General features: G+C 36.9%; 1 protein-coding gene across 1 annotated transcript in view; it reads left to right on the top strand.

The window, feature by feature from the left end:
- VWA8 (von Willebrand factor A domain containing 8) overlaps positions 1 to 13,450 on the top strand; it is a 195,799-nt gene that overhangs the window by 20,934 nt on the left and 161,415 nt on the right. Inside the window, exon 4 of the mRNA XM_080554946.1 lies at positions 1,218 to 1,328. Within this exon, the coding sequence (XP_080411072.1) occupies positions 1,218 to 1,328 (111 nt within the window). The remainder of the gene's footprint in view (positions 1 to 1,217; positions 1,329 to 13,450) is intronic.

The following is a 13,450-nucleotide window of genomic DNA, read 5'->3' as shown; positions in this document are numbered from 1 at the left end:
GGGAACAGTTATCATGAGTGATTAGGAAGAGGAGACGTGTGTATGATCCGCTCATGGAATGTGGGAAGTGCTTGCCTACATCCATCTGCATGAACCATGGCAGCACCATGTGCAAGATTTCACATTTAAGTCATTGGTGCCCTTAAATGATCGGTAAGAGGAGCGGTTGTCTGTCCAAAAAGATGATGTGGGTAGGGCTTTTTCTGCCATAAGCTCTGTCCAGACTCTCGTTGGGCAGAAGTATCACAAATGGAGGTGCCCCCTTTTTTTTGTTTTCATATTACTCATAACAACAAAAAAAGAGTGTACCTACCTGCATCATAGAGGAATTGGTGGCTTTGTAACCTAGTAGGTACAGAAAAAATGAAAATTAAATAGTTCTGTTTTTTTCATATTTTTGCCTTTTTTTTTTTAACAACTATAATTAAAAGCTGCCTCTAAAGAGAGATCTGTTTCTTATACTTTTAGCTGAGTGGTAAGGGCTAAGGCTATTTCATCATGAATCTGTTTCCTAGCAGAATGCGTGATATCCCAGATACAGAAGTAGCAGGAACATCGGGTATAAATGTGTGTTGTGTTCTGTTTGTTTGTTTTTGCTTTAAGGTAGAAAAACCTAAGTATAGCTCCTACTGAATCAAAATAAATAAAAAAAATAATAATCTGAAGATTCACCATTTTGAAACAGTCTACGATTTTACAGAAGTAAACTGCGTGTTGTGATACTAAAGGCAGAGGGGATGAGAACAATATAGTTCATCAGTGTATTGACAAAGTATGTGCAGGTAATAATCACAACCGTGTAACAGTACAAGTATTACTGAGCAGTAATAGAATTGAAGCTTTTGAGATTTATGGAAGTCTTCTGATTTCTATTCATGATTTGCAGATGCTGATAGTTTTTCAGCATCCAGAAAATCAGCTTAGAGGACTTTATAGATGTTCGGTTGAACAGCTATGTAGCTGGTTATTATATTTTTAGAACAGGTTTGGGGAAAATAAATTTTATTGAGCAGAAATTCATGCCATTTTGTTTGAGGCGGAACACACTGTAAACATTTTAAAAATAAGAGATATTAGATTTTGTTCAGAGTTATTTCAGATCACTGTGCTGCTGCCTGGAGCTCTTTTGTACAATTATACCATTAGGCCTATTGTTATAGCTCACTTACTGCGGTTATAGCTTTATTTTTGTAATAACCTCTGAATGTTGTCCATAGGAACTAACAAAGCGGGAGGTTGAATATATTGCGCTGTCAAGGGACACCACAGAAACAGACCTCAAACAGCGACGAGAGATCCGAGATGGTAGTGCTTTTTATCTCGATCAGGCAAGTTGCGGTTGCGCACCACCGAATTTTTGTTTACAACTAGTTTGAAGGAAACAACGGTTTAAATGATGAGAACTTATTACATGGTTTACAAAATGACTGATGTTTCTGATGTAGTTAGGAAGTCTCATATAACGCTCTTGATCTTTTTATTAGTGAAAATGTTATCTTTACCAAAATCCAAGATTACTCTCTCTTGTAGCAGTACCACAGGGCTGCACTCTTTTATTTAGGTTGAATTAGGGAGACTGTTTTTTAGTGTGCTTCAGTAACAAGCGCTGAAACCTGTTCTGTGCAAGCTAGGCTGTTGTTTCACAAGCACTTCTCTTGGTATATCTCTTGCCTGACACCTGTAGCACATCAGATGTATTTCTAAAATAAATCTTTTGATCTAGTTTAATTGGAAAAGAGTCTAGTTCATGTATGTTAAGACTGCTCTGTGTTGTGAAACCCAAGCACAGTAAATAGAGACTTGATTCAGAAGCTCACTTCTGATCTAGACTGAAATAATGATTTAAATACTCCTGCTGTCAGTATTTCCCCAGCTCATCAGCTCATTTAGTACAACCACAGAGTGACTTAGGTTAGGTAAGATTTCTGTTTGTCAAAGAGAAATGTCTTTATTTCTGTCTCTTATCAATGTCATGTCTCCCTTTTGATTATACAGGTAAAATATATACTTTGTTTAGAATGTCTGTTTTCCTAGATACTGAAAATTTGTATATAAGTTATGTGCATAAATAGATACAGCGAGTCAGTTTCTCTCATGTAGTGTGAATTTAAATGCGTTATCTAAAGAAGTTTTCAGTTGTTAGTACTATAGAGGCTAATGATATCACCATCATATGAGTGATTTGTGGGTGGGAAGTAAGATGGGAGCAGAAGAGGAAAGAAAGCATAAAAGATTTATTTTCTGTTCAAGAAATATTTCCCCCTTTCTAAAAAGAAAAAAAAAATCACAGATCTTTCTCAGCACCGTATTTTAATTTTTTTTGAAACCATGACAAAATGACTATGAATGATGGATGATCCTCAGATTGAAGGATAACTTTTTTTAGTTACTTGCAGGACTTCAAATTATTTCATGGTTATCTGGAAATACGAGGGTTGCACAATATGAGATAATTTAACGTACTGTACTGTGAATTAGGGCTGTAAATGACTTCTCATTTACCAGAGGATGAATTCATTGTGCAAACTGGGAGGTTAACTCAGTAACTCATATGAGCCCCATGACTAACTGCTGTTATGGACAGTCCTATCCTCATGCTTACTACAGGATAGTTCAAGTAAATTTTTCCTCAGGGTAAAAGCATTAGTTAACTTACATTTATACAAGCCACTGTTCTAGGGACTGTACAAACCTTGGCAAGATGTGAGATAATCTGTTAACTGTTTATTTGTGTGAAGATTTTGATCCCAATGTAAATATGAAGCAGTTTGCTTCATTTTGTACAAGCTCTTTTGAACGATCTCACTTAAGTAAGAACAGTCTGTAAAGATTACCTTTCTAAGGTAAAGGTCTAAGATTACCTATCTCCCTCTATCTGTTGGACATTTGTCGTTAAAAGGCTTTTACTAGAATCCAGCATGGCAGTATTTCAGACTGGGATTTTCTTCTAGCAAGATACTTACTTGGTATCTTGGTAAACCAGTAGGAATCATGTAAGAATCTTCAGTAGGAATCTTCAGCTCATAAGATACTCAGCACCCATAATAATCTATGTATCTTTAAGTTCGGAGGGAAAGATAAATCCTTGGTATTTAGATGAATACATTTTAAATACTAGAAACATGAAAGATGCACCTGACAGATAGTGATGTTCTAGCTGAAGTTTTCTAGCCCTCCATTTTAATTAAAGACACAAAGTGTAGTACGTAGCTATATTTAGAACCATCACAGATTTAGTTATATCTTAGTAATAACAGGGAATAAGGTTTTACAGGTTACACAGAGGTTGAATTTTAGTTCAGTTAATAATTTGAAGGTTTTCGGATGGCAATTACCAATTCAAAACATTACAGAAACTAGACACTACTCTTCCTTAAACCACAGACCATGAACGGTTTCAAGACAGAGAAAGCAACAGCAGGTAGCTTTAAGAAAATACTCCTGAATGAGCTTGGATTGTTTCCATTGCCATAGATGAGCTAAAGAAAAGGTGAACTTTCACGAGAGATTGAAGATACAAGCTATGCTTTTCAGATTTATACACCATTTCCTTTCTTGTGGAATTGCATTCTTGCTGTTCATGACACCAAAGAGAAGACAGCAAAGCTTTAAAGTCTTCTTTTCCAGAACGTCCTCTGTGTGAAATCTGTGGGTCAAATAAACTTAGCTGTTAGTTGTCTGAGATAGATGAGCCTCTTTGCCTGCAACTTACAGCATAATAATGTAGTTATCTTACACCTTGAATGATAATATATTGTAATGAAAACTGGCATCTTGTTACCAGAAATAAATTTAATATAGTGAATCATCAGGCTTGCAGACCCACAAAGGTTTGCAAAGTTGTCTGTGAGTGATTGTTAAGGGATTATGGTTTTTTATAGCTCTGCATTTAATAGGGACAGATTAAATAGTGTAAATGCATATCTCAGACGTTTCAAAACATCTGATTTATTTTAACAAGAAGTTACTGAATGTGATGGCAGTAGTTATTTCAGATAGATTTGGAAGATGGTGACTCAAAGGCAGCGACTGAAGTTCCGCAGTGATGCGTATATATTGAAGGGCTAGTGTATCACATATCTCCACAAATCTGCATTTGTTAGTGCTGGAGTGAATCAAATGGGAGAAGTTCTGGAGTTATAAAGTTAGAAGAGAGATCTGATAAGAAAAAAAAAAATATATATATACATTTCAAAATCAGAAATAGGGAAAACCAAATGAATGACTAGGCACCATTAAAATAAAGGAAAGCTTTGAATTATCAAATTAATTCCCAGTTACAATTATGTAAAATAAAGGATTTATAATGGGGTAAGGGTGAATTATTTGTTTTCATTTAAGTACTGACAGCAGAAAGTTCTGTTTTCTTGTCTTTACCATAGACCACTAATTTTGTTTTTTGTCTGTTAATTGGCTGTTAAAAGACTCAGAAATGTCATTATTGTTTTTACTGAAACAACAAGTAACCTCTTGACTTTGTTCCGTAACTTAGTGCATGGGTTAACTATGTTGCATCTCAAGTAGTTAGTTGGATTAGTTTTTATTACTTAAATATTTAACTGGCAGTTTCAATTTAGTTATTGATAAAACAGCTCTTCTTGCACAGTGGCTTTCTGTTTCTTTAGCTCTTTGTACGTGAGCCACCAACTTGATTGAACCAGTGTGGAGATTCTTATTTCAGTCTGTCCTGTTTTCAAAATTAATAGAATTAGATTTGATATTTGACCTTTTTTTTTTTTTTGCCATTTCTGATTCAGTTTTGCTTTTTATCATGCGTGTACAGCTATAGAAGTCACACCTCTGGTTTAAAGTCTTATTACTACAGCCTCCTATATTTTTAATTGCTGCAACTAAGGAAATCCTACATGAAAAGAATGCAGTGGGTGCAACTGGGAGAGAATCTAAGCCACTTTGTGCTTGAGAGGCATGTCACTCCAGGACTGTGCCACAGACTGTATTGCCTGGAATGCCTGGTTTTGTTTACCCTGCATCTTCCAGCTTTTGTATTAAATGAAACACACTTCCCAAACACAGAACACTTTATTATGTGAACAATCCTTTCCATTTAGTGTAGTTAAACTAACTGAGGATCAAATAAGTGGAAAAGTATTATATGGTCATATGCTGAAAAATTACAAAAATAATATCATTTCGAATATTTGCTAATTAAGCTGTACACACTGAATGAATAAGTACGTATATCATGGCCATTTCTGTGTTTACAAAGAGTTAGGCTCAGTATTCGTGTATCTTTGAACTAAATGAGCATACCCATTATAATAGAATATCTTTGCATCCCCCACTGCACCAGCATCTTAGGTTATACAATGATAAAATGCAAAATTGATTGTCAAGATACCAGAAAAGTGATCTTCTGCTATGACTTGGGAGACTTGATGTAGTAATCAATTAAACATCCAGAGTAACAGAAATGACAGCTTAAATTATCCTGCCTGAAAAATGAACATGACATAAAACCCACTGGAGTAGCACTACACAGAATTGAGTTTGGTTTCTTTTAATCAAAAGAGATCAGAAAGATAATATAAATGAATAAACAAAAGTAGGATGTGAGGTTAATTTTTTGAAACAATAATCACATTTGAGCCTCTGTGTGTGTATAGATACATTTATATGTATATGTATGTATAAACGTATCACAAAAACTCTTTATACTCTAGCAAAGAGATGGGCAAGAATAATTCATCTGTTTAAAAAAAAATGCAGTGAATGCAAACTGTAATTTTGTGATTTGTTAACTTATTGCCTTGGAATGCAGTGCTGGAGAAGTATGAATGCTACTATTAATTTTCTTCTTCTGACCAGCACTGCACAGAAAACAGAGAAATACTAGGTAGAAGCCAAGAGTATTTGGTTGAAGCCATCATTTAACTGGACCTGTTAGGTTAGCAGTTAAGAATCCAGTATTTTATGTAGAAGCTCTGTGAGATAAATGGCTGTGATGTAGTGTAAGGACCATTAGGACTGTATATTTGTAATTCCTTACAGGTTAAAGTCTAAGCCGTGCGGTTTCATTTTTTTGTGTCTGTTACATGCGTGTTCCACTTTCTTTTCAGCTAGTGTTTCTACAATGCAGGAACATACATACACTTTGTAATATGTGGGGTCATAACATTCATAGTCAACGTGGATTTGATGAGTAGTGCTCTGAATCAAAGTGATTTTCCAGTGACAGTACCCTTATCATTTTTTAGGTATCTGTGAAGAACTTAATTTCCTTTTTACTTTGCTACTCGTCAGACAGAAAAAATCAAACAACTCATCTCCCTTATTCCTGTCCAGAAGACAAGTGTCATGTAGAATGAAGATTAAAAAAAAAAACAACTAGGTTTCTTTGTTTGTAGGTAATTGCACTGGCAAATCCTTTCAGAAACTCAGATCATTTGCTCCTGGGCATCCTCTCTGCCCAACATGCAAGCTCTTCCATGTTCCTGATGTAAACTTACCATTATCCTGATGAACCTGGTGTAAATTGGCTGAAAGGGCCAAATCCTGTCTAAGTGGTTACCTGTTCTCTTGTAAATACAGTTTGCAGTCACCATTTCTAAAACACCTGCTATAGTGTTAGGGGAAGGAGTGATGGAAATAAAGCAGATCACTTGATCTGTGGTGGTTCAAAAAAAAAAAAAAAGTGGAGGAAGCTAAAATCAATGACTAAGAAATAAAACTGTTCCAATTCTTGTCACGTTAACATTATTTATGATCTTACCGTACGTTGCTTCATTTCCTAGAGTGAACTGTAGCTTAGTTTTTTGTGATCTGAAATTCCATTGAATTTAGGTTGTTCCTTTTTAGTTGCTTTTCCTTCTGACTTACGAGACTGAATTGTGAATGAGGTGCTGACTGGTTCAGGCCATTTTTCCCCACGAAAACATTTCTACTTTGGACATCTGAAATCCCTTTTTCAATACTAACCAGCCTGGCTGATAGTGCTATGGTATACTGTGAATTCTGTCTTTTTTTTAACGAGTAAATAGCAGTATTATTAAAAACAAGTGCAGTCTACCCAGTAATTTTCCTAGCCTCAGAGGAGAAAAAGAAAACACTCGATTGTCACAGCAGGGGAGGTAGACTGAAGAATGAAGATAGAGCCCCCCGTTACAGATGAAGAAAATGTTTGAATGATTTGGTTCCTCACTTACTTTTTTATTTGAATAACCACATTAATTACTATTTTATTGCTTTTAATAAAACCCAAACATCATGTTTTGAACATATATAACTCAGTATATTTGTGGTCTAAATTGTTAAGCGCAAAACAATAGTTTATCGTAGTCTGCAAAGTGGAAAAAAAATTAACAAAAAAAAAAGAATAGACATTCTCAGATGAATAGTAGGTCTGTTTTAAATATCATCTTTGAATGTCATTATGCATTTGGTAGTTTTTTTTATTAAATGTGACTTTAAAGAACTAACACCAGATTTTACAAATATTTAAAGAAAAACTAAGTTTTTCTAATAAGTTTGGCATTATTGCCTTGAAATCGTTTGAACGTGGTCTTTATTAGCCCTTCATTTCACTGCTAAATTTTTGACAATATTTTTATTTTGAAGGAATTATTTTGTTACTTCATTATGTACTCATCCATCTCAGTGTTGCTCAACTGCTTTCCTGTTTGCTAAACTCCTGAGGGAAAACAATAACAAAGGATTTGAGCGTTCTAAAAAGTGAACAAATATATTAAATGATATTCTTTAGTGGAGGCATATGATTAGATGTGCTGTTTAACCTCCAGATATTTTTAAAATCTAGTAAAGTAGATTCCCCAATAGGTGACAGCCTTATATGCTTCACTGATCTTGACATCTGTCTGTACATCTATCTTTAGACTCTGTATCTAAATTTGTAGATAATTTCTTGCTATTTCCATATAAGTATTACAGAAAACTTGATGATCTGATCAGTTCCATTATGTCTTCTTAAAAGAGTAACCTGAGTCATTTTCAGAGAATTACGAGTCTTGGGCAATACCCTCTTCCTTCCCCAGTAAAACAAGGAAGAAAAGCTCATCATGTAATCCATTCTGTATCCCTGTCTTTTTTTTTTCTCAATATCCTTTAGCTGTTGGTTAGTTTTAATGATTTACATTTGAAAAATTTGATTTTTGTTTTAAACTTGACCCACGGAACAAAATTTAGAAGATAACAATTTTGTCTGCGTTTAGTGACATCTGGTAGCTTGGTAGGTTACAAGGACTCAAATTAATGCCCACCCCCCATTTCTGCACCATGAATTTAGTAGTTTAAGTTGTGTTAGCCTGCTGCAGCCAGGCAGCATCATGTTAGCTCAAAACCAGACAGATTTTAGTGTTGCCTTTACCAGATGGCAGCTAAAGATTTTTTTATGTTTATTTTTTTTAACCATAAGAGACATCTGGACATATCATTGTTGGAACGTGTATGAGATACAGGAGTGAATGGAAAGATCTTGGTAGATGAGTTTGTGTGGGATGTTGTGCGGGTGGAGGGAACAAGATACTACACTGGAAGGGACATCTGAAAAGCAGGCTGCAGATGTAGGGAAACCTTACCTCTTTAGTTCTCTTGTTCACTGAGCTACTTATTCTGATATTTTTCCATGCTGTAATATTGGTTGTTGGGCTTGAGATGTCATTACAGGGATCCAGTTTTCAGAGAAAGGGCACTCATCTTCTAAAAATATATATATATAAAATATCTCCAGGTAGCTCCTGGAAAAAGAGACACTTTAATTACTAATTACTGCTCATCAATTTTCAGTAGCATTTTTGGAATACAGTTCTGAAACATAGCTTGTACATTGTATTCAAAAAGATGCACAAGTTTGAAAAAATAAAACCACTTATAGTTCCCCTCAAAATCTTCCTCACTGATTTTGAAGTGACTAGAGTTTTCTGATTTTATTGTATGCATTTTCTTGAGGAAAAATTAACAGATTTCAGTGATGGTATTTCAAATAACACTGTTAAAGTTCTTATGCTCTTGCAAACTATTTTGGTTAGTTTTGCAAAAATGTCCATATTTCTCTGGTGTTTGTGCAGTTCAGCATGTGCATTACGTTGAGCTATTTTCTGTCCTTCCTCCCTTTCTGACATTGTTGAAGCTTGTTCATGTGCTTATACACTGTGATTTATGTCATGAGAGGGGTTCCTGCAGTTGTCACTGCTCAAGCGGAAGAGCTCAGTTGTGCAAAAGACTGTGAAACCCCGTTTGGTGTTGTTTAGTTTCTAAGGCATTTCCGCCTTTAAAGGTAAAAATATATTTTTGTGGGTGCAGAATGAAACCAGGGTGCACAATCTCCATTACATATTTGTTGCACAAGGCCATTGCTACGAGAGTAACAGTGTATTAAGGGTTTCTGCTCTAGGAGAAGAAACTCAGTCTGTTACAAGTGCAGGTATTCCCTGGTGCAGGTATCCAGGTAACCATCCTTTCAGATCTACAGGGGCACCGGTGGGCGGCAGTGAGCTTGTTTCTTCATCTGATGAGCAAAATAGTCCCTGGCTGCAGTTACAATAAATCCGAAGATAAACATTTAACAAATCCCTCTCAGCCTTTTAACAAGAATTAATACTTTTTATCTCAGGTTTACCATCGCGGTTGCATAATATAACCCCCCTCTGTTAAATTATATTTTATATTAAACGTTTTGAAAAAATGAGGCTAGTGAGAGAGTGAGACGGCACAGCTATTTCTGGGTTTTCATTATAGAATTACGAAGATGAGTTTCTTGGAAGCATCTTTCAAAAAATGATTTTCAGTGACAGATTGCAAACTTACTTTCCTTCTTCTTATTTGTTATGCATTTTAGTTTCCAAACCAATCCATCAATACACAGATAAAACTGAAATAATGATTCAGAAGATGCCTTGTAGTATGCCTAGCTTATTGCAGAGATTTACTAGTCATTACCAAATAGAATGCATAAATATCGTAGTTCAGCCAGAGATATGCAGCTGTTTTGGTCTTAAGAGCAGACTTTATGCTTTCTAATGTTAATAGTGCTTTTCAGAAGGTCCTTAGAGGTAGATGAGTTGTGTATTTATTTCATTATACTTTGGAGAACAGTTTCCAGTATTTCAGATATGCTTTAAAAATATACGAGAGGAACAATTTGTATAAAACAAAACAACACAGCAACAAAAGCCGTCACAGTAAATTAGCACCCAGATGATGTTGATGTTATTGTTGTCATGGGGATTCTTTGATTAAGAAGTGAAGAAGCATGGTTGTGCACTCAGCCATTCCTGAAGCTGATCGTCTTTGGCTTACCTGTATGTACCTTTTACAAGCCATAGCATCCCTTTTGAAGTATTGTACTGAGCAACATAATTTTGAATAAAAACTTCAAGTAGTTTCCAAGTTCAGGAAATCGTTTCCTTTTAAATTTTGAACCTTTGAACTGATGAGCAGCAGGAAAGACAGCATACTAGGCTGCTTTTCCAGATTGTATTGCTGGTGGAGAGCACCTTCTTTCTTGAAGTTAATCGTAGAATCATTAAGGTTGGAGAAGACCTCCAAGATCATCAGGTCCAACCATCCCCCTACCTCCGATGTCACCCACCAAACCATGTCCCTAAGCACCACGTCCAACCTTTCCTTGAACAGCCCCAGGGACGGTGACTCCACCACCTCCCTGGGCAACCCGTCCCAGTGCCTGACTGCTCTTTCTGAGAAGAAATGTCTCCTCATTTCTGACCTGAACCTCCCCTGGCGCAACTTGAGGCCATTCCCTCTAGTCCTATCACTGGTTACTTGTGAGAAGAGGCCGACCCCCAGCTGCCCACACCTTCCTTTGAGGTAGCTGTAGAGAGCAATGAGGTCTCCTCTGAGCCTTCTCTTCTCCAGACACAACAACCCCAGTTCCCTCAGCCGCTCCTCACAGGACTTGTGCTCCAGGCCCTTCACCAGCTTCATAGCCCTTCTCTGGACACGCTCCAGGACCTTGATGTCCTTCTTGTAGTGAGGGGCCCAAAACCGAACACAGTACTCAAGGTGTGGCCTCACCAGAGCAGAGTACAGGGGGACGATCACCTCCCTGCTCCTGCTGGCTGCACTATTCCTGACACAAGCCAGGATGCCATTGGCCTTCTTGGCCACCTGAGCACACTGCCGGCTCATGTTCAGGCGAGCATCAATCAGCACCCCCAGATCCTGTTGTATATTTCCTGATATTTGTGGTCTACACCTATACCAGATTATACAAGCCCAGGAGAGAGGCTTGGTGGTGGCCAGGGGCAGTGGGCACCAAGGGGCAGGCAGGAGGCTCCCTCTGAGCACCAGGCAGCACTTGTGTGCTGGGCGGGCGGCTGAGCACTGGCCCAGGCTGCCCAGAGAGGCTGCGGGGTCTCCTCCTGGGAGATTATCACAGGGTGCCTGGATGGGGTCCTGGGCACCCTGTGCTGCGGGGCCCTGGTGGAGCAGGGGGGATGGAGCAGATGGCCTCCAGAGGTCCTTTCCAGCCTCAGCCACGCTGTGATTCCGTGGTACTGGAAGCCTGTTAATTCAGCAAGCCTTCATCCATAGCATGCATGTCTCAATGCAAGTTAACAAGATTCTATGGATACTGAAAATATTTTGAAACCATATGAACAGAATGTGTATTTTCCTCTGGCTAGTAAAACTCAGTCATAAAGTCTTCACAGACGTATAATACGCAGAATCCAACCAACTTGGCAAATAAGATGTTTGTTAAAGCATATTCTGGCTGTATCCCTAAAGTGCGTTTAGACGAAATAGCTCTTTGTTCACGATATTGGACTGGTTGCTGGAGACTCAGGATTTCTATTCAAGCAGGTTGGAGCAGATTTTTGACTGTGACCTGTCTAGAGAAGAATGTTAGTACAAAATTTGTCCTTCATACAACTTTTATGGGATGAAGAGAGGGGAATTTTGTATTGCCCGTTGAAGTATGATGTTCTGAATTAACCAGTAAAATCAATTCACATGCTGATTGCTTTTGGAAGGAATTAGTGATTCAGTGGAAGGGAAACAATCTCAGGACTACTGCTTGTTTGATGGGGTTATTCCAGGTTCCTCAGATACCGATCATGAAGCTTGATACTAAAAATGTCAGGGAAGGGAACTTGATCTGGAGATGTGTACTGTACAAGTACAGTACACAATGTGAGTGCGTTTTTTCTGTAATTTGTGCTTTAATCCAGATTAGGTGCAGGAATTAACACTGTCTTAATAATGATGTTGTGATTTAAAAGCTTACAGTATGGCTAATTTTGCCAGTAGTTGTTTATGCATCTATACTGTGCATGAGAGGCAACTAAATTAGTGAGTCTTATAATTTAGTGTTATCTTTCTCTACTCAGATAGGTCTCTGATTCTGCCACGTGCCTTGTACCGCGCATCAATTCTGTTACACTGAACTGTTCTTTGTTTCTGTCTTACATTTTTCCTTTTGTCCTTTAAATTTTTTTTTTTTTTTACATAAGTAATTCTTATTTTTGTTCTGGTTGTTTTTTTTTTTTTTTTTTTGTGTGTGTGTGTGTTCTGGCATCTTTTCATCATTCTTCTTTGTTTCTTCTTTCTTTCTGTCCCAGTCTTAGACATCTATTATATTCATCAGAGATTTACGTCTTAGATGAAAGTTTCATCGTACATACAAAGCATCACATGAAAGGTTCATCTGTAGGAGTTTATAGTAGATATACTGGAAAGAAATTTCATTCCAACTCCATTTGCCACTGTGCTCGTGACGAAAATAAGGTTAAAATGTAACAGGAATGCAAAGGAAAACTCTTCAGTTGCTCTTGACATTGCCTATGCCTACACATGCCCCATTATTATTTGGCTAAACTTCTGCAAATTGAAAATAGACAAGAAAACATTAAATTTCAGAATCTTTTACTGGGCAGTAAATATGAATACTAGTTATGAAGTGTAGTTAATTTACTTGAGTGAGTGTCATTTACTGCAAGGAAGTCGCACAAAATTACCAGCACCAGAGTTCAGTTTTACATTCTGGCTATACATTAGGCACTTAATTAAACATACATATATAAACAACTCATGAAATGAACTACAGAAAATTCCCATCCCAAAGGCTCCAAAGAATTCACAAGTGAAAGTCGAAGTTTTTATTCTCTTCTTATAGAAAACCGTGTTCGGTCAGGGAACAGAATTCTAAATCTTCTTAATTTTATAACATTTTAAAACATCTGATTATTTATAGCATTGTTTTATTTTATCTCCCACATCTGGTTTCAACAGACGTTCTCGTCAGACTAAAGTAATGTACTGGTGATGGAATGACACTGATATATAACCAGAATAATCCAAAGAAATATATAACTTTTTGTTTCTTAACATTTTAATATGATTGTAAACGTGTACAACCACCTCAGTGCTCTGTATTCTCTATAAATAGCTATCCCAGAATTGTTAGATGATGTTAAAATACCTGAAAAAACAGTATACATAAAAAAAAAAAAGAGGT

This window comes from Anser brachyrhynchus (assembly GCF_964034855.1).
Source record: "Anser brachyrhynchus genome assembly, chromosome: 1".
Classification (NCBI taxonomy): domain Eukaryota; kingdom Metazoa; phylum Chordata; class Aves; order Anseriformes; family Anatidae; genus Anser; species Anser brachyrhynchus.
This window is presented reverse-complemented; position numbering and strand designations above follow the sequence as displayed.